Source organism: Nymphalis io, chromosome 20 (assembly GCF_905147045.1).
Source record: "Nymphalis io chromosome 20, ilAglIoxx1.1, whole genome shotgun sequence".
Classification (NCBI taxonomy): Eukaryota; Metazoa; Arthropoda; class Insecta; order Lepidoptera; family Nymphalidae; genus Nymphalis; species Nymphalis io.
Genome location: NC_065907.1, coordinates 3,228,389 through 3,253,516, shown reverse-complemented (window position 1 = coordinate 3,253,516; position 25,128 = coordinate 3,228,389). Strand labels below are relative to the sequence as shown.

The 25,128-nt window shown below is 33.0% G+C and overlaps 1 protein-coding gene across 2 annotated transcripts; it reads right to left on the bottom strand.

Annotated features, from left to right (window-relative positions):
• Positions 1–129: 129 nt before the first annotated feature.
• LOC126776475 (ubiquitin carboxyl-terminal hydrolase 8) lies at positions 130–25,046 on the bottom strand. 2 transcript variants are annotated; one of them, XM_050499020.1, is made up of 19 exons: positions 24,788–25,046; positions 24,474–24,704; positions 24,066–24,202; positions 22,563–22,725; positions 21,888–22,044; positions 20,932–21,076; positions 20,288–20,388; positions 19,715–19,834; positions 19,120–19,245; positions 18,137–18,266; positions 17,647–17,783; positions 17,454–17,546; positions 16,939–17,064; positions 7,447–7,577; positions 6,811–6,910; positions 6,115–6,240; positions 5,752–5,946; positions 5,021–5,364; positions 130–3,739 (listed from the first exon to the last, which is right to left on the bottom strand). In XM_050499020.1, the coding sequence occupies exons 1-19, from the start codon at positions 24,883–24,885 to the stop codon at positions 3,637–3,639; spliced, it is 2,763 nt and encodes a 920-aa protein (XP_050354977.1). In that variant the 5' UTR covers positions 24,886–25,046; the 3' UTR covers positions 130–3,636. The 2 variants fall into 2 exon arrangements, with proteins under 2 accessions (XP_050354977.1, XP_050354978.1); XM_050499021.1 differs by lacking the exons at positions 16,939–17,064; positions 17,454–17,546; positions 17,647–17,783; ... (8 more) ...; positions 24,474–24,704; positions 24,788–25,046 and adding an exon at positions 9,205–9,465.
• Positions 25,047–25,128: the final 82 nt, after the last annotated feature.

Here is a 25,128-nt window from a genome sequence, read left to right as displayed (position 1 = left end):
CTCACCATCTGAAATTCTGTATTAAAATGTTTATTAATAAGTATTAAATGTATATAATAAGTATTTAAATGTTTTTGTCAAAATTGTATACTTACTAAAAGTATAAGGAAGAAATGAAAAAAACAGATAAATAATAACAAAGAATTTAATAAAGTTTGTCTTACATTTACACAATAATAATCAATTTTAAGTTTGTATGTACAATCATTTCATACAACAACATTTATAAACAAAATATTCATTTATTTTTTCTTATATTAACAGAAATGTTTTAGCGAAATGGCACTAATGGATAATACTTCGCGTCATAAAAGCCAACAATATTCGCTTCAGGCACTGAAATTCGATACATAATGTAATAACTAGTTACACAATATTCCTTACAGAGAAATAAACCAATACACTCATACAAATCATCCTCTCAAATGAAGCTGAATTTGTAATTTACAAGTACAAGAATATGGACACAGAATTAGATCACTTTCAGATTTCCCTGGATTATAATGTGGTTGATAAAAACATTAAGGAGTTTATGTCATTATGTTTTGTTATGATTTGCTATAATTTTTCTTCTGTTTATAAATTCCTTTGTGTGTTGGAAGAAATCTCTTAAAGGGACAAATATGTCTTTTTTTACTTGTAAAGAAAAACATTTTATTCAAAAATAGAATGTGCCACAAATCTGTTACTGGGATTATACAGAAATGTCGAAAAACATTTGTATACAAAGACTTAAAACCGATCACTTATGTTTAGTTTACTATCAAACAATGCCAGTTTTAGAATGATAGTTTCAATATAATCATAACTAATTTAACTATAGTAATAGTGATAGTAAAAAATTATTATATTATTATATATGAAACAGTAAGGGAAAAATAATTTCGGTTGTCTTTTCTATACATTCTAAAGACTACATATTCCAGAATAGCAAACTAATTTACCCAGGCCGTGATAATTTAATGAATTGGTTTTGGTCCATTTCTCTTATACAAATAAATTTGCAATAAATACATTTTATTTCGAGGGGTTTGCTATAAATTACCACACACTACTCAGTCTTTCTTCTTACCATCAGAAATCTTGCATACAATTAAATTATTATTGATAATAAATAGTTTTTTTTTTTAACGGAAAAAGCATTTTATACAGCCAATACCTTTATGACATACAAAAATATTTATACGCTCCTAATTTTATAATAAGCAGATATTCATACAAATTATAAATTTAAATATATTTAATTTACAATAAATGTTTAGATCGGAATTAGGAAGACAAAATATTAAAATCCGTTTAAGAATTGGAAATTATTTGGTACGGTATTATTTTTAAATTTTTTATTTAGAACACGATATCTGAAATTAATTCGGAATAATAAAAAAAATAAAAATATGGTAAGGCTATTCATACTCATGCTGGTCAGATGTGATCTAGCTGACTATTTCATAATGGGAGTTACTATAAGTAGTAAAAGCTTTGAAAGTCAATTTATAATCTTTAAAGGTTTTGTTTAATATTACTTTATTGGCAAATATAAATAAAAGGTTTTATTAGTGCGAGTAAAAATGGAAAAGTATAAATTTATAATGATTTATAATAATCAATAAAAAATATATTATAACCGGGGATTGCGGTTTCAAATCCGAACACTAGTGAATTTTCATGTGCCTCATTTGTGTTTATAATTAATTTCATGCTGAAGCTAGTATATAAATTATACTGGAGTAGCATAGTGGAAAATGTTTTAAAAGCGTTAAAAGTGTCTCCTTCTCCCAATATTGGGACAAAACTCCATAGACACGTTGTCCATGCTTTTGGTGTCGCTTCCTATTATAATGATTGAGTTTATTTTCAATGATTTTTTAATTTTCACACAGCTCAGGTTCATGATTTGGGAACTATTCTCTTTTATACTACACACAGATCAAAAACCTACACGAGTATGGACATCCTTAATCTAAAGTAAATATTTATGTATAGAAAGACTAAAGATATATAAGTAACTCAAATCACAAATAATAAAGTAAATAACATAACTATTACTATTACTTTTAAAACTAAAACATAACTAATGATTACATATACTAAAATATATCAATCGATTAGTCGTCATCAAATTATTTGGTTTTATAAAATAATATAGATCTACAAATCTATTAGAAATGACAAATACGTTTTTTTTTTTAATTTCATTGTGATATAAAACTAATGAATTGACTAACGATAAGACCCATTGGTGATAGCAAGATGACAGAAGATAAGGCGGCAATTGGATAACCTAAATTATGTAAACATTGTTTTATATAAAATCACAACAAATATTATTTTATACTGTATAATTAACCGATAATGTCTTGTAATAACATTAAGTCGCGATAACGTAAGGGTTCACAAATTGACAATTCATAAATTAGTGTTTTGGTGTTTTTATCCTTCTATCGACGCATTATAAACAAAACTTAGATTTTGTTTAATGTGTATAATATCGTAGGTAGCCTAATCATTAGTTATAGGCAGACTATGGACAGCGCCTACCAGTATTGAATCTCTAAAACGAGACAAAGCGACTGAGCGTTACTTCAATCTTATGCCGGTCACTTACATTCGCACTAATATTAAAAATCACAAGTGTAGGATGAGATTTGCAAACGATTATGTAACGTTTTCGCTGCTCTTGCGGTTTTCCATGGTTTTTGACGCACACCAAAGCAAGAAAACCTCGAACTTCTACGTATTCTTCCACACATTTGTACCAGTAGCGCACATGGTTGCGAAGGTAAAGGACATTTCGCCATTAAAAAATAAAATGGCCGTGATGACGCCCGGGATTTTCATTCCATTCCATTGATGAATTTATAAAAAAAGAGAAATTCTTCGTCCCCGTACTTAAGATGTATATTCTTACACCACTGGTTTAAGTGATGATGATGCTTACCAGTCAACATAGCTTGCATTTGAGGTATTGCATAGTTTCTCGTCTCCAGTGTACGAATACCACAACCACAGACGCAAGACTAAGACATTCGCATAATTAATATTCGAACCCATGTCATTCAAATGCGCACAATATACGAATGTTTTACGCGTGTGTGTGACCGGTATTATAGTAACGCACACAACAATTTGGCTGCACGATCGCTTTGTCTCCCTCACACTTTACTTGAAAAATATAAATTATAGTCTGAAATTGATACATAAATAATTGCCTTTGATATACTTACCACACAACTTCTTAATTATCGATTTCTTTCATTATTTCCATTACAAGGTCATATTTACGTCAAATAAATATGTAGGTTTAAAAACGGTTCTTAAAAAAAAAATTGTATTTTTTTAAATGTTGTATTTTGGTATCAGCGAAATTACTTAATGAAATGAAACCATAGACTGATTTAAAATTTGCAATTATTAAAAATGATTTCCATACGAAATAAAAAAAAAATATAGTAACCATAGCGCGTCTATCGAATGAATTGTTACAAATTCTTCCGTCATAAGCGCGAACGATGTTTATGATCATTTTCGAAACAATTTATGAAATTCGTTTACCATACAATATATTAATCAAGTACCCCTAAAAGTAGTGATCGAGCCTCACTCGGTTGTGAGTGCGTCTAATGTGAGGTGAGGGGATCACGACCGCGTACATGACGTGTAGAACAGGATGTAGGCTGCGCTGGAGCGGACCTCGCTGGCTGGGATCTCGGTCACCAAGTGGTCATCGTATTTGTACCATCTGCAAATGACAATAACAAACGGTGGTTTTTACTGGTGGTAGGGCTTTGTGCAAGCTCGTCTGGGTAAGTACCAACCACTCATCAGATATTCTACCGCAAAACAGCATTGCTTGGTATTTTTGTGTTCCAGTTTAAAGGGTGAGTGAGCCTGTGTAATTACAGTTACAAGGGACAAAACATCTTAGTTCCCAAGGTTGGTGTCGCATTGGTGATGTAAGCGATGGTTAACATTTCTTACTATGCCATTGTCTATGGGCGTTGGTGACCACTTACCATCAGGTGGTCCATATGCTCGTCCGCCTTCCTATTCTATATAAAAAAAAAATTACAATAGAATATTTTATTTGTAGCGTCAGTATCATAACACAAATGCTTTTGCTTAAAAATTATTTTGAAATGGGCGTTGGTGACCACCTACCATCAGTTGGATATGCACGTCCGCCTACCCATACTATAAAAAAAACTAACATCACATACATCAAACAATACATAATAACCAAAATGTGCGTGTGAACACTGACGTGATGAGCAAACCATTCAATGGTGACCCATTGAATGGTTTGCTCATCGGCAAATATCCAGTAGCAAGGCTGTTCCTGAAGTCCATTCGCACACGAAAAAATATCGCAAAGGACTTCGTTCCTCCCCGGGTGTCTTCTACCAACGTACATTTTTTTTGTTACTGTTTTAATTTGCACGGTACTTATATCGTGTCATCATCGCAATTTTATGAAGGAAAGTCAAGAAACCGAAATTGTAGCAAGTGTATATAATGCAATCTTGCAAAATACGTTAATAAATCATGTAAATTAATTCAAGTATACATACATTCAATATACACATGATTCAAGTGTTTATAATTAATAATTTTACTATGTATATATTAATGGTAATAGTTATTCTAATATAATATGATTTGTTAATGTAACTCGCCGCTAGATGGCGTTGGATTTCTTTTTATATAAAAAAGAGGGGACATCGTCTTCCGGATTTTGCTATTTTATTATGAATATGAAAGGTGTCGAATAAAATAATCTTTCACACGTATACGAATATAATTTTAAATTTCAAGCCTGGTATTGCGATACTTTTGCGCATTTGATTGCAATTGCAGCAAAAAGCTAATGATTATTTCTAAAGGAAATTAGTATTATAGTCTTTTTTAATGTATCAAAGATTTAAATATTTAAAAGAATAAACCTAACAAATTATATTTAGTCTGACGAGATGTGAAATTTTTCAAATTGAAAGGTCATTATGAATAATTGTAGCATACTTACTTTCCATATACACTGCTCTTACAATATGCTGTGTAATGCCCCCCCTCCATTGACCCGTAATGGTTCGACACCGCGTATAGATTATACAGAGGATTTCCAGGACAATCCAGCGAGAACTGCCTCATGTCCAGGTCTTCCAGTGGAAAGTCTATATATGTCTGTTTCTTCCTATACGCGTTGCACATGTATTCCTTGGGGTCGACGTAGAATCGCTTGAAATGAATAACCAGTACGGGGGGTAGTCGAGATATGTCAAGTTTTTTCACTGCGTCACGTTTCTCCTTGCAATTGGGGCAATTCCAGCCTGGTATCGTCTCGCCGTTAAGATAGAGGTTCAGGCAGTCCTAAGAATAGAGAACACAGTAAAATATTAATAGATAAAAATTAATGTGTGTTTTTTTCTCTATTCGTTTCTAAACTATTCATCCGATTGTGATAAAACTTTGGTGAAGTGTTCTGCACAAGATAAAGCCTGGCCCAAAAAACAAAAGTTATCTTTATACGATTGTCCTTCAATATGAAAGTTTTATTTTGCATTCTAAAATGTTGTTAATAAGAAACGAGGGTAAGTTATCAGATTAATATTCAGAGGTAAGTTTTGTTTGTTTATTCCTGATTAACGCCAAAAAAAAATGATCCGATTGTGATTATATAATGAAAAGTGGCATGTATCACACTTTAAATGGATGAATAAGTCTCTACAGAAAATGAGTGTCGGACGCGGTACTCACGGCGAGCGTGCAGCGCGCGGAGTGCGGCGGCAGCTCCAGCGACAGGTTGGAGAACGAGTCGTACGTGGGGGAGCTGGCGCGGCACACGGTGCAGCGCACGGTGGAGCGGATCTGGCCGTAGAACAGGCGCAGCACCAGGCTCTCCTTGGACTTGGTGTACTCGTGCCACGCGCGCTCCGACGCGCCCAGGGTCTCCTGCGGAGAGGGCCGGTTCGTTAGTCACTGCCGTGGCTTTCGATTGGACGTACAGGTAACTTTACACAACGATTTTCGTACAGTGATTTTCGTACGGACAATACAGTCAATTAATATTTTTGGAATAACATAAGCATTGAATTTTGGTCATTGTCTGGTTGTTCTCACCTTGTGTGGCGGCTTAATGGTGAACTGTAGATCGAGGTGAAGCCAGTCCATGAGGATGGTGAGGAACTCGTGGGAGTCCTGCTGCTCGCATCCGCGGAATGCTCGCTGATGTTTACCGACCTCGTTCTAAATAAAGATACACTTGGTATACCAGGACACGATCAACAACAAACGATTAATTATATGACTTCCTTTTCAAATCCTTTAGAGAAACAATAGAGCTTGGCATTATGAAAATAATTAATCGAAGATTAAAAATAGAAGCGTTAAAACTCTGGCACATCACAGAGTTTTCATGAGCACTCGGCAGTGAAGGAAAACATTTTGAGAAAATCGGCATATGTCTGATGAAATTTTTCCACTCGCATTAGAACAGCGTGGTGGGTTAAGCTACAAGCCTTATCAACAGGAGAGGAGTTCTTAGTTGCTGAACAGTAAGGCATTTACATATTTTATTACTATAAATAATAAATTCGGAGGAGGCCGTGGAGATACAAAAAAATATCATCTATATAAGTATGTATTTACTAAAGAAAAATACTATATGTAGTATATCAGTTGTCTGGTTTCCATAGTACAAGCTCTGTACAAGCTTAATTTGGGATCAGATAATGTGTGGAAAATGTCCCAGGATATTATTATTATTATATCTAACAACGACTCAAATGTATTAATTGAATTTAAACATAAACGTACCCGTAAATCTTTAGCAGCGATGAATCGATACTGTCCGGACCACAGCGCGCGGACCACGGCAGCCAGTTCTTCCGCTATCGCACCACGCGTGCTGTGTGATCTTGAGAAAATCATTCGTTCAGTTTTCTCACGTTCAATTTGTTAAAGTAACTGCCACTTACAAGGCATGTCTTTTCTCCTAACTATTCAGACTATTCTTTTAACAGATAGTAATCTAATATAACTTAGTTCCCATTATTTTACAAAAAATATATTAGAAATCTATATTTTATATTTCGAGTCTTAAAATATCAAGGTTTATATATAGGTCATTATTTTGTAAATTTTAAAAAGTTAATGCATTTTCTTTTTTATCTGTATACATATACATACATTCTAACTTTCGAGGAATTTTGGAATATTGTTCTCAGATACGATTATAATTTTTAAAACTTTCTTTTGAATTGGCTATGTTGCTGGTACAAATAGCATTCCAATTTCGTTTTTGCAGATCAAAAATATTTCTTAAACTATTTTTGTGACTATGTATGTTACATAAAAAATGATTGCTAACAAAATCGACTTCGTCGACTCCATCCGAATCAATTTATACAGCTTTATAATTCTAATTATAACCATAAATATACTAAAACTGACCTGTTAATGTGTTCAAGGTATTGTCCGTTGCAGAAATACGTGAAAAGTATAGCGGTATTGTTGAGGCATTGAATAATCGAATTCATATAACACGTATTCCCAAGATTCTTCAGACCTGTCAACCCACGACCCTGTAAAATAGCCAATAATATTCCTAATATTATGAAATTTATGGAAATGTATATAACATGATCTCATATTGTGTATTCAGTGTGTAGTTATTTTTTGTGTATTGAATTGTGTATTGAATTGAATTTACAAAACTTTCTTATTTTGATAGTTTTCTTCCAATATATCCAAGAGGATATCAACTTAGGCAAATTAAAAGAAAAATAGGCAGGCGTAGTCGTCAAAGAAATTTTATAATTGAAAAAGAATAATGCTATTTTATTATATTAGTAGTATATTTTAAGACGTTTTTAATTTCCTATTTCCCTCTACAATTTAGTTTTCAACTCATACGCAGAAGTCAGAACGATAATAGTCCACGTGTTGTATTGTATAGAAATAGTATGTTGTATAGAAATTGTGACTTTTAAATCGCTAGGCGGCACCTAAACTGCTGAATTATTAATGGCTGAATTATAAATTAATGCTTCTGACATTGTTTGATAAATCAGTCCTGCCCTATCCTTACTTTATCAATACGATACCAAAATACGATTCAATATTTTTGGTTTCTTTGTTGATATTCGACAGCCTAAGCCACTCTTTTTACTGTTACTATAAAAATAATTTTGGGTTGGTTTTAGTATCAGGTAGCAAGAGTTTGAAGAGAAAAAAGTATCGTATTAGGTAGATGTTAGGTCTCATGTCATACTAATAAACCACCATGGTCAGACGCTTCATTAGTTGTCATTTTAGCAAAAATACCCATTTATAGATAAATTGTTTCTACGTATATGTCCTACTCTGTATCCCTGAAAACCTGTATGCCAAATTTCGCGATGATCGGTTGATCGAATCGTAAACGCATAACCATCAAACGAACTCACTTTCGCAATTATAATATTAGTAAGGATAACAGGTTTTACTAATTTTCTCGAAGCAGTGCATTGCGTTTTTATACAGGTGATATTGTTCTATGATTAAAACTCTATCAAACACGACACATTTTTCCTTTGAACTTTCGCTATTTAAAGTGACTACTGTTGTAATTTCATTGACTGAAAAACAAATCCTATCAATTTATAAAAAAAAAGTAGAATACATCGCGAAAACTTTACGTTTTGGTAACAAGGCATAATTTAACTACACGCAATGGAATGGCGTCCATAATTAATGTGTCGCAGAATATTCAAATAGTTCGAAGGTTTTAGTATTCTTTGTTAATTTTTTTTTTTGTTGAATTACATGGAATTACTTGTATTCCAATTCGTCGTCCAATTATGCGGTTCGTCCTGGCAGTTGGTACCACAATAATCCAAGAGACCAAAATAGTTTTACAACTTAAACATCAATAGACGCACGTAAGTATGCGCTATTTATATAAAAACATTTTTGGCATCATATTCGATTATTTATATATGTAATTGTTTACATTTTCTCTCCTGCCAGGATTTACTTATTAGTTAAAACTACTGGCAGGCGAATAGAACTGACTTTTTAAATATATATATATATATATATATATATATATATATAATGCTAATACTAAAGTGTATACGACAATGTTCTATAAATTAAAAATAAAAATACAAAACATAGTGGAGTGTTACTTATCGAGTTATAATAAATCGATTATAAATGAAAACTCACTCTTTTGAAAAGCCATATGATGTGATTTTGCGAGTACTTGAGTCTGACCTTGACCTTCAACACCATAGTGGCCGCGTCCAGCGGTATACATTTCTGTTCGTAGCGTAGAATGGTGGTAACTTCTTTTAATAAGTGCGTTTAAAATTTAACCACCGTTTTTTATCCAAATAACAATTGACGGTGGCTCCGTTCGAAAATATAACAGCTTCAATGCCGAGGTCTTTCACGTTGTTATTGTTTATGCGTTTTAACTAATCTTATTACAGTTTATTAAATTATTATTATTTTTTTTTATTTGTGATATATCAAGCGGATCAAATCCATTTAAAGCGGTTTATTTTTGTATTTGGACAAAGGGAAAACTAAAACTATAAGTACTATTAAATATATCATGAAAATCGTTGATATGACCGTCGCCAACATTTATTTACGATTTTATTTTGTTTAATTTAAAATTAATATAATCTATTTTAACACTTTTATTTTAATTGTGTAATAATTTGTACTTTGAGAACTAATGTTAGGGTTTTATATATATTATTTGTTACATTTAAGGAGATAATTAAAACGGTTTTTTATTGTGTTAACTGATCGGACAAGTTGCTGTTACCATAGTTGTGGTGGAACTGAAGCACGTGTCTAATGCAGGGATAACTAGCAAGTGGGGTGGGTGGTAGGGCGGTAGGGTGACCAAATATTAATGTGGATTTTCACATTTTATTAAACCTATTCAATTCAAATGTTTTTTTTTTGTATTTATTATAATGATGGAATTTATAATTTATTTTAATTATGTACATTATACATTTGTATTAGTGATATTAGCTGCTGGTAATACTAAAATGCAACTAAATGCTTATTAATTTACAAGGACAGTTTCATGAAATATTGTCACCCTACTAAGGGGTAATTGTACAATATGGCGCGTGGTTATAGGGCTAAATAGGTTGTCCGTCCGTTATTTCCTCTTTTCAAGGCGCACCTTGTTTTCGTTCAGTAAATATTTTTGACTTTCACAAAAAATAGATTGTTATTTATGTTACAGTATTAAATCTTAAAATAAAATGTTAAATTTGCATTAGTTACCGACTTGACCGATTGTTTTGCAAAATGAATTGATGAGTTTTGAGGAAATTTATAAGAAATACGTCATCATTTTCACGAAGTTAAACAGATTTATGATACCTTCATAGGACAATTCACAGATAATGAACTTATAACGATATAGCATCTTTGTATAGCGATTTAATATTCACATTGTTTTCCAAACATGATTAATTTATTTAAAAAAAAAAAAATATTATGAAACATACTTTAAATGAATTTTAAGTTAAATAAATGATTTATTTTAAAATTTATTAATTAAGAAAAACTAAGTTTGTTTGTAAGGTTACAACGCAATTATTAAAAAACATTTACTTTTTTAACCATTTCACATGTAAAATAATTCCAAACCGATTCCGGCGACGGCGGCCAATCTCAAGAGAGAATATAATTAATGCAGGAGATATTATAGTGCGCAAGTGTGCACTATAATACTCCTATACTATCCCTAACTCTCATAATCCGATGGGACAGCAATCCGACACGAGCGGAAAGAGTTCAGGCGCAGGACCAACGGCTTTAAGTGCTTTCCGAGGCCCGGGAGTGTATATACTTCCAACTTCCAGACTCGGGGCTGCTACTGAGAATTATCTGACTGAGAAACTCAATAACTATTTCTTGGCCCGTCCTGTGAATTAAACCCGGGATCTCCGCGTCTACGGCCTTACATCAAGCCACTAGACCAAGGTTCTATAGTATAGATAATAGTAGATATATATATATATATATATATATATACTTATATATATATATACTTATAGGACTATGTTTGTTCGCGGTTGTTCTCGGTAGAATCAACATTCCGAGCAAATAATATTTACACATTTAACTTTATACTGTAACGTGACTATTCAAAAGCCTGAATGAATAAATTAATTTTGTTTCCAGTGTTTAAAGGGTGCTTTTTTACTCGCCTCGGTGAGAAATTATTGAAATGAAACATAAGATTGACAACATAGTTTAGTGATTCTGGGATAAGTTTGACAGCAAATATTATTATGTTTCTTTACTTTTACTGAAATAATTGGCAATTTCTGCGTGTGCTATTATAATAGTGACAATATTTTATCGCACAGACTTATCAACACCACACAAGTTTCCCATTTTCCTTAGCGGAGACCCACAACAACGTTGTAGAATTGCTTACAAACATATTTTTGCCAACAATATCAGTGGAAACATGTCATAAAGCTCTTTTGAATTTACATGTTATTTTCTTGTTAGATTAACGATAGTGTTACGTTCGTATGTTCGCGTGATAAACGAACATTTCATTAATACTATGGTTGTGGAAGAATTTCTTTCATTACTCCGTCGTCGGTTATAGTCCATTAGAACAATTGACTTTTTTATTTGTAATTTTAACTTTCAATTATTAAATCAAAAATAAAAGCATTATCAGGGTTAATTTTTTTATTTTATTAAAATAATATAAATGATATATATATAGTATATAGGCGAAATACCACTCATTACGATATCTCCTAAACTATCCGCCAGATTGACTTGAAATTTGTCACAGTTACTCCTTCTCCGACGTAGACGAAGTAGTTCTTAGTGAGAAGAACGGATTTTACGCAAATCCTATCCAAAATACATTTTTCTTCTTATCTACTCGTTTTAAAACGGGACAATTAGCTAGTTCTTATATATAATAAACTATGTTTGTACAAGTATAAATCCATCTATTTACATATATAATATAAGACAAAACAGTTCAATATCTTTATCCTCTCTCGTCTAGATTCCGTATTATGATATGATTCTCCTTTGATAGAAATCTTTAATGCTACAGTATTGGAATTAGTGCAGTAGGCATTACAATTAAACTGATATTGTTGTCATTTAATTTAATTGTCAATTCTATTATTTTACTTATTCGAATTTGCTTATTTTATTTATTTAATAAAAAAAAAACATTTAACGACTATGAAAGTTGATTAATGTAATTTAAATGGATGAATTATTATAATTTAATTTATTAATTTCTCGAATTTAATTAATTATTATAAGCTACTGACTGTATCTTTATTATATTTATGAGCATGCCGTGTATACACGCTTTGGAGTGTCATTTTGATTAAAATTGTGTAAATTCCTAATATTTTTGTATGTTCTGATTACATTCTGTTTTTTTGTACCCAAATAAATAAATTAGAATACATTCTAAGTCCCATCTCGCCTTAACAAGATTTTATTAATAACAATAATATTATTTCTAATACCCATTAATGCTAACTACGGCTACGTCGAAATGTTTACCTGTGAACATTCAGTAGGCTTTGAAATACGTGGTGTTTTTACCTTTATTTGTACGGTTTCTGTCGATGGCTTAACCGGACACGGTCAGTTACATTTGACTAACTCACGATGGTCGATACGTTTGTTATTATTAAGAAAATATTAAACTAAAGAAATTTTGTTTACATTAAAATATATGTATAAGATTTAAATTTGAATATCGAATTCGATTGCAATATTCATGTAACGTCAGAAATTAAATTGCAGTAAAGAGGCCGGTAAGAAATAGGTTTCACTTCTGTCACTTGTTAAGAAATAAAAAAAAACATTGAAAATAATCGTAATAGTTTGCAAAATATGATTGTACTGAAATCGGACAATTTATTTATTAGGTCACCTCGTCCTAAACTGACATACGTAACCATTAAATTTATAACAAAACTCATTTCGAGTCGTCGCGTGATTTGCATTAGATAATTTTAACTATCTAACTAATATTATTAGTAACAGCCTGTTAATGTCCCACTGCTGGGCTAAGGCCTCCTCTCCCTTTTGAGGGGAAGGTTTGGAGTTTATTCCACCACGCTGCTCCAATGCGGTTTGGAAGAATACACATGTGAATACAATGAACACACATTCCAATGAAATTAGACACATGGAGGTTTCCTCGCGATGTTTTCCTCTACCGTCGAGCACGAGATGAATTGTAAACACAAATTAAGCACATGAAAATTCAGTGATGCTTGCCTGGGCTTGAACTTCACCAAACGATCATCGGTTAAGATTTACGTGTTCTAACTACTAGGCCATCTCGGCTGTAATATTATTAATGTGCTTCTAATTATGAGACACAACATCACGTTACTCACTGGACAGACAGACAAAAAGTTACTAGTGGTAGAGCTTTGTGCAAGCTCTTCTGGGTAGCTACCATCCACTCATCAGATATTCTACCGCAAACCAGCAGTACTTGGTATTATTGTGTTCCGGTTTGAAGGGTGAGTGAGTCAGTGTTATTACAGGCACAAGGGACATAACATCTTAGTTCCCAAGGTTGGTGGCGCATTGGTGATGTAAGCGATGGTTAACATTTCTTACAATGCCATTGTCTATGGGCGTTGGTGACCACTTACCATCAGGTGGTCCATATGCTCTTCCGCCTTCCTATTCTATATAAAAAAAATTACAATAGAATATTTTATTTGTAGCGTCAGTATCATAACACAAATGCTTTTGCTTAAAAATTATTTTCTATTTTAAGCCAGTCGCACCCGTGTCTTACCTATACTTTTAGAGGCTTCATACAAACAGACATATATATTAATATTTATAATATTACATTTGCGATACAGACAATGTGACTTCACGCAATCTTTTCGACATGTCGCTGCGACGCGTGCGGCCACACGTGCGCTAAATTACGAAATTAGTTTAATTTATTGGTTTAAAGATGAAACAAGCGTGATGTTTACTAGTTATTACCATAAGTGATTTCATTTTTGGTATAGGTTTAAAGAATTTATTCTCAAAAAGATAGATTCACTTACATGAGAACAGCATGATAAATGTAACAATAAAAATATTCGCCTTATAAGTAGGTACTTAGTTAACGGAATAGGATATAATTAAATCGTTGTATATATTTTAATCGCTATAAAAGTGGGTATTCTCTAAAATATATTTTGAGTGTTTAGATTTAAACGCGTTAACTGAGTTTACGTTTTTTATATAAGATGGTAATTTGTTCATTATTTATTAACATTAAAGCCTTAAATATATACAAATAAAAAAAGCTACTGTTTAAATCGTGACCGCGTGCAATGGTGGCAAGAATGCTAGCAGCATTTCCCCTTTGAATCGCAATTCCGATTTCCGATCTTCTTGGCGGTAAAGGCAATAAGACAAGGCGTCATATTTTAATTATCTAAAATTGATGATAAATATATATAATTCTGGGTATATTGTGTACAAATACATACTTTCATACACAATATACCCAGAATCGGAAGGCAGTGTCATTGCTAAATACGCCAACGGGCCGTCAAATTAAGATTAATTGAAAAATACATTGTAATAAATGAGCACGGATTTTTTCCCGTTTCCGTAATTAATTTAGCGTTAAATACATTCCATTTCCCGAGCTTTAATTATTAAAAAATTAAAGTTTTTTTTTACTATTAAACGATATAAATTATATTAAGTTTAACAATACTGTGGTATTACTTAGTAATCGACTGCAATATTGTATCTAACTCTTATTATGTTAGAATGGGATTATGTTTAATAGTTCGGATTAAAACGTTTAAAAGTGTTCCTAACACGTGATTGACATCTGATTGAATAACAACTAAAGACGCGAGTCACAAAGTTATTTTATAGTTTTTTTTTTATAGTATAGGTAGGTAGACGAGCATATGGGCCACCTGATGGTAAGTGGTCTCCAACGCCCATAGACATTGGCATTGTAAAAAAAATTTACCACTGTTTACATCGCCAATGCGCCACCAACCTTGGGAACTTTTTTGGCGAATATATGAAAGTATACGAGATTTTGAAATACAAATACTATGTTTTGTAATAGATAGTGTATTACAATATTTTTATATCGCAAAATAAAAATAAAAAGTATGACAACTTAAGTAATGGAGATATTAACGTTTTTTTTTTGTGACAGCTTAAATTTTATATGTAGAAATATTAAAAATAAATCAATTAATAAATAAGATTAACGTAATTAGCGTTTCATTTTCCCGCCAAAACGTTACGAGCTGTCACGTGATCGTGATTACATCACGGTGTGATAAACTCGTAGACAGAGAAACTAATAGACGCAATGAAGATTTCTTTCTCACTTACACAAGAAAGAGAACGAAAATTACGTTACTAATGGTTTAGACAGAGATAGAATTATCAAATCTTTTGTCCCTTATCGCGTAACCAGTTTTGGTGTTTGTTTCGCTACTTGAGTAGCGAAACAAACTTGACAGTTGGTCCGTTCATTGTATTTTTTGTTCAATTTTATTTTTATGTTAGAAAACGATTCTAATCCAGTGAAAAGGCCGAGAAACAATCCTTATATCATATCGATGGTTATACAATGGTGCATTGTCGTATTATTTCATGTTAAAGCAAAAGCAAGAAGAAAATTACCGGCGTGTGTTTTCACGCATAAGTACGACTATTTTATCCCTAAATATAGTTTCTCAGTGATGTTTATTTATGTCATAGAATGACGGAACCTTATATTGCATTAAAATCCTAAAGATAATAGGATTTTTTTATTCATAACCTATAATTATTTATCATGTAAGTACGAAAATGGCAGCAGCCAGCGTCAGCAAAAACAAATGTCCCATTTTTGATAAAAAATATCGACTCGTCGACAATGTAAACAAATAAATACGGAGACTAATAATAACCTAAAGTGCTTCGTTATATGTAAATATCTTATTTTAATTAATTCGTTCTCTTATTTATAATTTCCTAACGACAACATTATTTAACATTCTTCTTGAATTTATAATATTATTAGATTCCGAGTCAAGAGGTTAACATAGAAATATATGTGGCAACCATTTTTTATTAATAATTTAATTGAATGTTTTAGATTTCGACATCTGAGGAGAATGCTAATCCAGTACCATATAAAGATGCTGAAGTACTATTGATAACGGGAACAAAAACAAACAATGCAACGGTTTTTGGGTGTAGTAGGAAAACAAAAAATATTTTAATTAAAAAAAAAGTATAATAAATATTACAAATTAAAATTTAATAACCTTATTTTGTTTGTTTTAAAATGAAGGCAAAGATTGGAATGTTGATTCTACCGAAAATATTATATATTATTTTCAACATTACCTATTTCATTTCATATATATATATTATATATATTTCATTATATATATATATATATATAATGAAATTATTTATATATATATACATATAAATATATATATATATATATATATATATATATGAAGTAGCTACCTTATAAATATGGCTATTTTAAAGTTTATTAACGTGTAAATGGATTCATCGTATCACGTCGGACTTTTAACGTATCTGCGTCCAATAGAGGTTTCCGCATTTAAACGATATAATACACGATATATTATATAAGAAATGATGTATGTATAGATAACTAAGTTTATGTATGTATGTATCGTATAGTGATTTGACTACAAGCATGGTCACGTACGTGGGTGTGGGCGTACGTGTGTTGGCAACACACGTACGCACTTTGATTTGCGTGCGTGTGATAAACGTGTGATAAACGTGTGATAAACGTGTTGAGTGCGTACGTGTGTTGGCATTATTTGTCTGTTCGAATGAAACTCAGTGTTTAGTCATGTGTTGCGTGTGCTGTGTCTGCATGAGCGTACTCACCACATCGCCCCACACAGGCTGAAAGTCCCGCTGGTGCAGCTCGCAGGAGGGCGCCATCTTGGGCGGCGGCGGTTTCGTGCTGCGGTCGAACTGCGGCGTCGACGACTCGTCCTCGTCCGACGACACCTGCGTCAGAATCAAAACAATATATTAATCACATAGATAGTACTCACGAGTACGAACTATTATCATATACTTTGACATAATATGATTGAGGTCAAATTTGTGTACTGTGTTTGTGTCTTGATATAAAATAAGTAATTATTTTTTAAAAAAAAGTATAATTAACAGAGATACAAATATCTTATAATTGGACTGAATGAATGGGTTTATTAAATCGGAATAATGCATTGTGAAAAAAATCATTGGATTTTTTTTCTGATTTTCACAATCCTATGTATAAAAAAAAAAAACATTGAAAGTCTTCGTCTTAATCAGTTTAATTACTTTTTAAGAGAACAGTCTTAAAATTCCGTTCAAATATATAGACTCCTACGGCCAACACTTTTACAAACCTTGGCGATGTTGGGCGACGACTGCGAGCGGTTCAGACCGGTCGCTCCGGGACTGTCCGTGGGAGAACCCATGTACGCATCGCCGTCGTCCTCCTGAACGAAAAAACTAATATTATACCACAGTAATTAACGAACGAATATTAAACAGAAAGGCACCGAAGTCCCCCGGTCCCGAGGGGGTGTCCCGCCTTACCCGTCCCGGCTTCCGCTTGGCGCGCGCCTCGGCCAGCTTCCGCTTGCGCTCGGTCTCCAGCGCCTCCCGGCGGCGGTCGAGCGCGTCCCGCTGCGCGCGCACGGCCGCGATGCGCGCGCGCGACGCCGCCGCCGCCACTGCCGCGCACGCACCACACCATTAAAACTACCGCTACGTGCGGGACGAGCTCACTTTTCTAAGTGCTCACACATTTTTTTACGAATCCATAATGAACTATCGTAGATTATTCGAGATCGAGTTGATTATTTTCTTTTAAGAAAGTTGTTTATTTGTTTTTAATTCTGCTTTGATTGGAATAGTCTATAGATGATGTCTTTAAAGCATTAGAACTAGTTCCCGAAAACACTTTTCCTTTCGCAGTGTAAAAAAATTAGAAACATACCTTACACTTGTATCATTTAGATGATGCATTTGACTAATTTAACCGATATTTTCATTACTCGTTTTTTTTTAATACAATGATAGTTACCCTGTACGTCGTCGTCCACGGGAACTTCCTCCGTGGCCTTCACGATGCTCTCCGCGAGTTTCTCCGCCTCCTCTTTCTCTTTGCGCTGATACTCTTCGAGTTGTTCGCGGAGTGAGAGATTTTCTTGTTCCTTAACGTTAAACATAATTTTAGGTAAATGTTTAAAAATCAATCTCCAACTGCTTGGCAAACTTCTATTAATGAAGGACTTTTTTCAACGTTAAGTACGAGATTAATTTAATTAAACCTTCAAATTTTCCGGTAACTTTGCAACAGACAAAGAACGACCAATTATTTGACAGACTAATTTTTAACAAAAACAAAAACAGACGACAGCGTTTAAAACTACAGCCAGCTTCGGTTAAAACTAATTCGAAACACACCATCAAAAACGATCGTGAAAACACACAAAGGGACCACGCTACATTGACTATAATTATAGCCATTAAAGGATACATGCCTCAAAGTAACGTATCACAGTAAATCGAGTTTCTGCGTTGCTGTTTGGTATAAGAATTAAATATGTGATAACTATTCTGGAGGTACCGCTAAAAATCACTAAATCAACTGACAAAAAATCATACATTAGTGTACACCATGTATAATATCGTCGACAGACTAATTAACTATTACAATTATAAGTTGTTAATACGCTGAGATGGCCCAGTTGTTAGAACACGTGAATCTTAACCGATGAGCGTGGGTTCAAACCCGGGAAAGCACCACTTAATTTTCATGTGCTTAATTTGTGTTTATAATTCATTTTGTGCTTGACGTTGAAGGAAAACATCGTGAGGAAACCTGCATGTGTCTAATTTTACTGAAATTCTGCTACATGTGTATTCCACCAACCCGCATTGGAGCGGCGTGGTGAAATAAGCTCCAAATTTTCTCATCAAAAAGAAGAGGAGGCCTTAGCCCACCAGTAGGACATTCACAGGCTGTTACTTAGTTACTCCTTATACGCATAGAGACGTACGTACCATGTCGTATTGTTTGTTCTCGAGCTGCATGAGCTGAGATATGATCTCCTGTTCCCGCAGCTTGTACATGGCGCGCATCTCGTCCCGTTGCTCCACCTCCCGGTGCTGACGGACGTCCTCCCAGTCCTGGGAAGAAGTCGATGGAATTATTAGATGCATACCTATTTTTTGTTATATATCGATCACCATTGAAATTATTAGAAACTTTTTTAAACTAGTCGTATTACTGAAGCAATCAATATAATAATGTAAAATATTTGTAATTTACTTATGATATCAAATTACATATAATATATAAACACACATACATATATTATATATATCACGTGAGTGTTCATAATAATTAGTGATCGATAACCTCTTGACCGAAATAAGGGTGTTCAGGGTATCTGTGGCTTTATAAGCCTGTTGAACGAAAAGGCAGCAAAAAAATAGATCTCTGAAGTGATTATAAAATTTTTATTTTTTGTAATGGGTAAACGATAACAAAAAATAAAAATTTTATGGCGCGGCTACCATCAGCCGAAATAAAAAAATAATAATATTTTTATTAATTGAATGTAGCACAATTGTAATGAGAAGCCATGCCCCGTACCTGCTCGGCCTTGAGGCGCTGCATCTCCAGCGTGAGCGAGGTGTCCTCGATGCGCTCCTGGCGCTCCAGCAGCGTCTGCACGCCGCGCGCGCGCTCCGAGTACAGCGCCAGCGCCGCCGACTGACACACACGGGTGGGCACTTACGGACGGCACTTAGCGAGGACCGTCCCTAAGTGGCACGCCTTTATGCAGTTTTAAGTGATCAAATAAAAAAAAAAAAAAAACTAATTGTTTAATTTATATGGACGGGAATAGATTACATATATTAATAATATAAGTAGGCAGACGGTCAGATGGACCACCTAGGTAATTTCAAACGCCTACAGACATTGGCGTTGTAAAAAATATTATCCCTGACATCGCCATTGCCACCGATCTTGGGAATTAAGATGTTGTGCCTCTTGTGCCTTGGGTATAACGATGGCTCACTCATCCGGAACACTACAATATTAAGTATTGCTTTTTCGCGGTTGAATATGTTATGAGTAACCTACCCCGATGGTCTTGCACAATATAGACTGACTGATTGAAGATCGAGTTATAACTGCTACTAAGTTTAATATAATGTTTACCTTGCTGCTTCGATCGATGGCTGGTTCTCCAGGTTTGTTGAACCGATTAACGGGAGCGGACGGTGGACTCAAATCCGAGAAGTTAGGGTAGTCGATTCCGTCTGAAATGGCATTATTATTTATATCTGTTAATTTGTTTTTCTGGATAGTAGACTATATCTGTAATAGCTTTAGTCATTTTGAAACATAAAGACGGTGAGTTTGCGATAGCGGTGACAGATTGTAACTCCTCTAACAGCATTGTATATAGCCTTTGAACTGAGTTTTTTTTTAATGTAATATAGAAACAAAGTACATTAATTTAATGAAAATTATAATTTTTTTTCGAAAATCTTATAACAGTTTGCGCATTGAGTCTTCATCATCACTCTTGTTCCAATTATTTAGAGCTGACCTTCATAGCACGCGTAAGCGATCCGTAACAATTCACAAAGGCATAAAAAGTAGTATTGTACTCGGCTAGGGATACATCTCCCCCCCACACATGTTACGTTAAGGTATTTTCCAGCATTGGAAAAAGAAAGCGAAATTTGAAGAATTTTTCTTTATAATTTCAATGGCTAGTCTTACTGACTCAAATCTATGGGAATAATTCCAGTGACAAATTTTGCAAAGAATGCAAATTAATGGCAAACATGTCTCACCTAGCATAATATCGTCAAGCATGCTCTCTTGCGATGGTGGGATAGCTTGCGGATTGGTTGTGAACGCGGGATACTTTAGAAGCCAGTCCTCATACCCGCCGTTTAAAGCTAGCGGTTGTCTTGAATATTGTACTTTTACATCCCACTGAAATGTAAAAAAATGATTTGTGGTCTTATTAAATATGCATAATAACAAATTTCTTATTTTTGTTCTGTTCTATTCATTATGCTCCCCCCCCCCCCCTTGACTGCCTCGTTGGTCTAGTGGCTTGATGTAAGGCCGCAGACGCGGAGGTCCTGAGTTCAATTCTCAGGTCGGGCCAATGAAAAGTTATTGGGTTCTTCTGTCAGAAAATTCTCAGTAGCAGCCCGGAGTCTGGAAGTTGGAAGTGTGAACACTCCCGTGCCTCGAAAAGCACGTAAAGCCGTTGGTCCTGCGCCTGAACTCTTTCTGGTCGTGTCGGATTGCCGTCCCATCGGATTATGAGAGCTAGCGAATAGAAAGTGCACTTGTGTTTGCGCACACATTTGTGCACTATAATATCTTCTGCACAGTTGGCTAATCTCTCTTGAGATTGGCCGCCGTGGCCGAAATCGGTCTGGAGGACATTATTATTATTATTATTATTACTGTATACCCTATTTTAATCACAACAGAAGTAGAGAAAAATAAAAACTTTGACATTGAATTAGCACCATATCATTGGCTGAGATCATCAATCAAATCATCAATTTATCTATGGTAGTAGAATGTGTTTGAGGAAAGTTTTTAGATATAACATCTATTATGGAGATAACTTAGATATTTGGAGTAATGTTTTAATTTCACTACTTCCACATTAATTGAATTTATAATAGAAAACTGTTAGACATTTAATATCCATTTATAAATCAATTTAGTTGATGTAATTAAATAAACACTGAGCAAAGATTGTCAAATTAAATGTTAATACTACCTTAAGCAGTATCGTTTTCAACAAATGCAGAGTCATTCCTGGTATAAATGCAGAACTGCTCCAGTCCAGCATAACAATGATGTCCATGGAAGCTCGTTCAGCCCACACGGGCCTTGATGCAGCTGGCAAGCTCTGTTCCAATACATGTGCTGATTGCCTAGAAAAATAAAGAGTTTTGATGTTAAATTGTCATTTGACAGCAATTTAACATACTCTGTTAGATGAATATCTTAAAATGTTAAATTCTTTTGAATAGTATCCAGAAAAACTATAGATAAGAGATTTATAGTCCGGCTGGCTGGTCTAACTTATTTATTATTGTTATTATTTAATCTCCAGAGACCAACCAAACACTTTTTTTATTAACTTGATTAACAATATAATATAACTACAATAGCAATTATTCTCTTATGTAAGATAATATAAGAAACATAGAAATGGTGTTGCATAGATAAATAGATCTTGTATAGATTATTTTTAAAAGATTATAAATAATGACCTTACTTGATAACTTACAATATTATTTCTATTTTTCCCCTCTAGTTAAATCTTAAGATGACAATATTAAAATGGCCTGAGTCAATTCTAAGACATTTTCATGGCTAAATTAGTACGACTCATGTATCGTTGAGCTCAGGCCACTGGAAAAAAATTCAAATCACAATTATAACTTACCCTGGTGATATACATTCCTGTGGTACACTGATGCAAGCTGGGTGATTTATGTGGGACTCAATGTAGTCTTTTCCAGGCCTGGCGTCCATTATCATTACCTTCAACTTGCCACTTTTTAGTAATGTGTATAATTGTTCACTTTTGATCGTCACTTCCTCTAGACCTGTTGAAGAAAAATGTAATCGTGTATATAACAATTCTTATAGCAAGAATATCAATGAGATAGGATTCACAAATTATTTATGATAGTCTTCATATAGAATTGTTGATTTTAAAATGATTTAAATTGCCAGTGTAATGTAATGGAGATGTCTAAGGTACTGTACTCCTACTTCTCTATTATATCAAAATGCTTAGATTTAGCTAAAGAATAAATTAATGTTAATTAAACATACACATTTATCTGGGAAAAACAGTTTTCAAAAATGCAACATTATCACTATACTCAATAATATATCTGACATTAATAAAAAAAAGATAATAAAACAAACAATGATTAAAATTAGGTTGCAAATAAAGTAAAAAATATCTTGCAATGTTTGCCATGATGCATCCCAAATAGATATACCATTAAGATTGGGCTTGGCACCCAACACACTACATTAAAACAATTTTAATGTTTCTACTGCACTTTGCATGTGAGGCATGGTAGCAATGTAAAATCAATACATAACTGACTTAATATTTTTATTAGGTAAAGGACATAAGAGAGAGATGAAAAATATTAATTTAAAATAGTTTCGAACTTTTTTGCATTGTTTAATATTTATATGGCTGCTTCAGTTAATCATATTTAAAGTACCATAGAAGTGCTAAAATAAAAAAATAATGTAATGTATTAAGTTGATTAAAACTCAACTTTCAAAAAAAAAACACTCAAAAATTATTTTTTCCTTGATTGGTTGATCTCAATCAGTATAAAAGGTAAATAAATCACATACCAAAAATCTAACTAGCTTCATATAGAGAAATAGACTGTCAAATTTTGGCAAATATAAATTGTATAATATTACAATTCATACTCATAAAAAAAAAACCATTAAACATAAATCTACTTGTTCATACTCAACAATGCTGCCAAGAGTGATGTTCATAATGTGTATGCTCTTTTTTGTATTATAATTGTGTTAATTAATTTTTGTACAGATTTTAGCCATGATATGAGATTTTTTGATAAGCTTTTTTTTTTGTAATAATCATTAAACAATGTAAGTTTTATAAGCCTTTAAGTGTCGGCATAGAGATAAATAAAATGTTAAAAAACACTATTTAATAGACATAGCAATGTATATACAAAAAAAAATATATATTAACCATCATACATATCTAATGCACCACTAACATTACTTACCCTTCAAAAATAGAATACTAGGTATTATTGTTTAGCAGTAGAGTATGTCACAAGTAGGTGGTACTTGCCTAGACAGCTTGCAAAAATCCCTACCACCAAGAAAAGTAAAGTTGCGTTTTCATCGTAATAATTTATTGTAAGTTAAGTGTTACCTGGTATACCATGCGGTATTGGGTCATTCACTACAACTGTTTCCATTGCCTTCTTTCTGTTTTCGTCAATTTTTTGCTTAATCAATTCATTCTCTTTTATGTCTTGAAGGCGTTGTGCTTGTTCTTCTTTCTTATACCTGAAAATTGAAAATGCACTCTAGATATTTACAATAATTCATTGTAAAAATGAGAATCAAACGATATTTTATGTATATTTTATTTATTTTGCATTCTGTTAGTCTGTTAGTAATATTTAAAATAAAAAGTTTAAAATTTTTATGAATTAATTTATATAATGTTATAAAAATAAATTTAATCTTTTATTTTTTATTACTTTATACCTTTGTGTAACTAAATAATTAGTTATATTTATTAAATAACAATATATTTATTAACAAAATAATTTACCTCACAATTAAGCTATTTTTTAGATTCTCAGCAGCATCTAAAGCTTTGTTTGGATTTTTTGTTCCAATCATACTGTTAAAGTAAGTCTTGTCTTTCGAATAATCTTTATCTTTGCTTATATATGAAACGACTCGTAGGTATTTCATGTATTGCACATAGGAATACTCCTCATCGCCCTTTTCACGGGCCTCTTCTGCAGTTTCAAAAAGTTTTTGAGCTGTTTTGCATAACCTATAAATGTAATAATAACTTTACTATAGAAATTGATAAGACTTTTATGGAAATTTATTTAAATACTGTATATAAAAACTTACATTGTAGCTCTTTTAGATTTAAAGTCAACATTGTGTAATTTATCTAAATCTTCGATACATTTCCCCAGATGGAGTTGTAAACGACGCGTCTCAGTCATTTTAGAATTTAATTAGCGAACACTGCGATATAATTTAATTTTAGAATAAAAGCCACCAAGACCTTAAACATCACATTTATATCGACTAATAACAGGTCCTAAATTTTAAAGCACAAACAAAAATTAGGAATACAATAATAACTCGTCTGAAAACGTCACTATTTTTACATTTATGTCATTTGTCATTTTGTCAATAATATATTTTAACTCTATGGTCACGGACTATAGTTTATACCATTCATT

Coding starts and splice junctions, on each gene's coding strand:
- LOC126776475 (XM_050499020.1), bottom strand. CDS start 24,885: ATGACTGAGACGCGTCGTTTACAACTCCATCTGGGGAAATGTATCGAA. Junction 24,203..24,473: donor AAAAATAGCTTAATTGTGAG/GTAAATTATTTT, acceptor TTCAATTTTCAG/GTATAAGAAAGAAGAACAAG. Junction 18,267..19,119: donor AGAACAAACAATACGACATG/GTACGTACGTCT, acceptor TTTAACGTTAAG/GAACAAGAAAATCTCTCACT.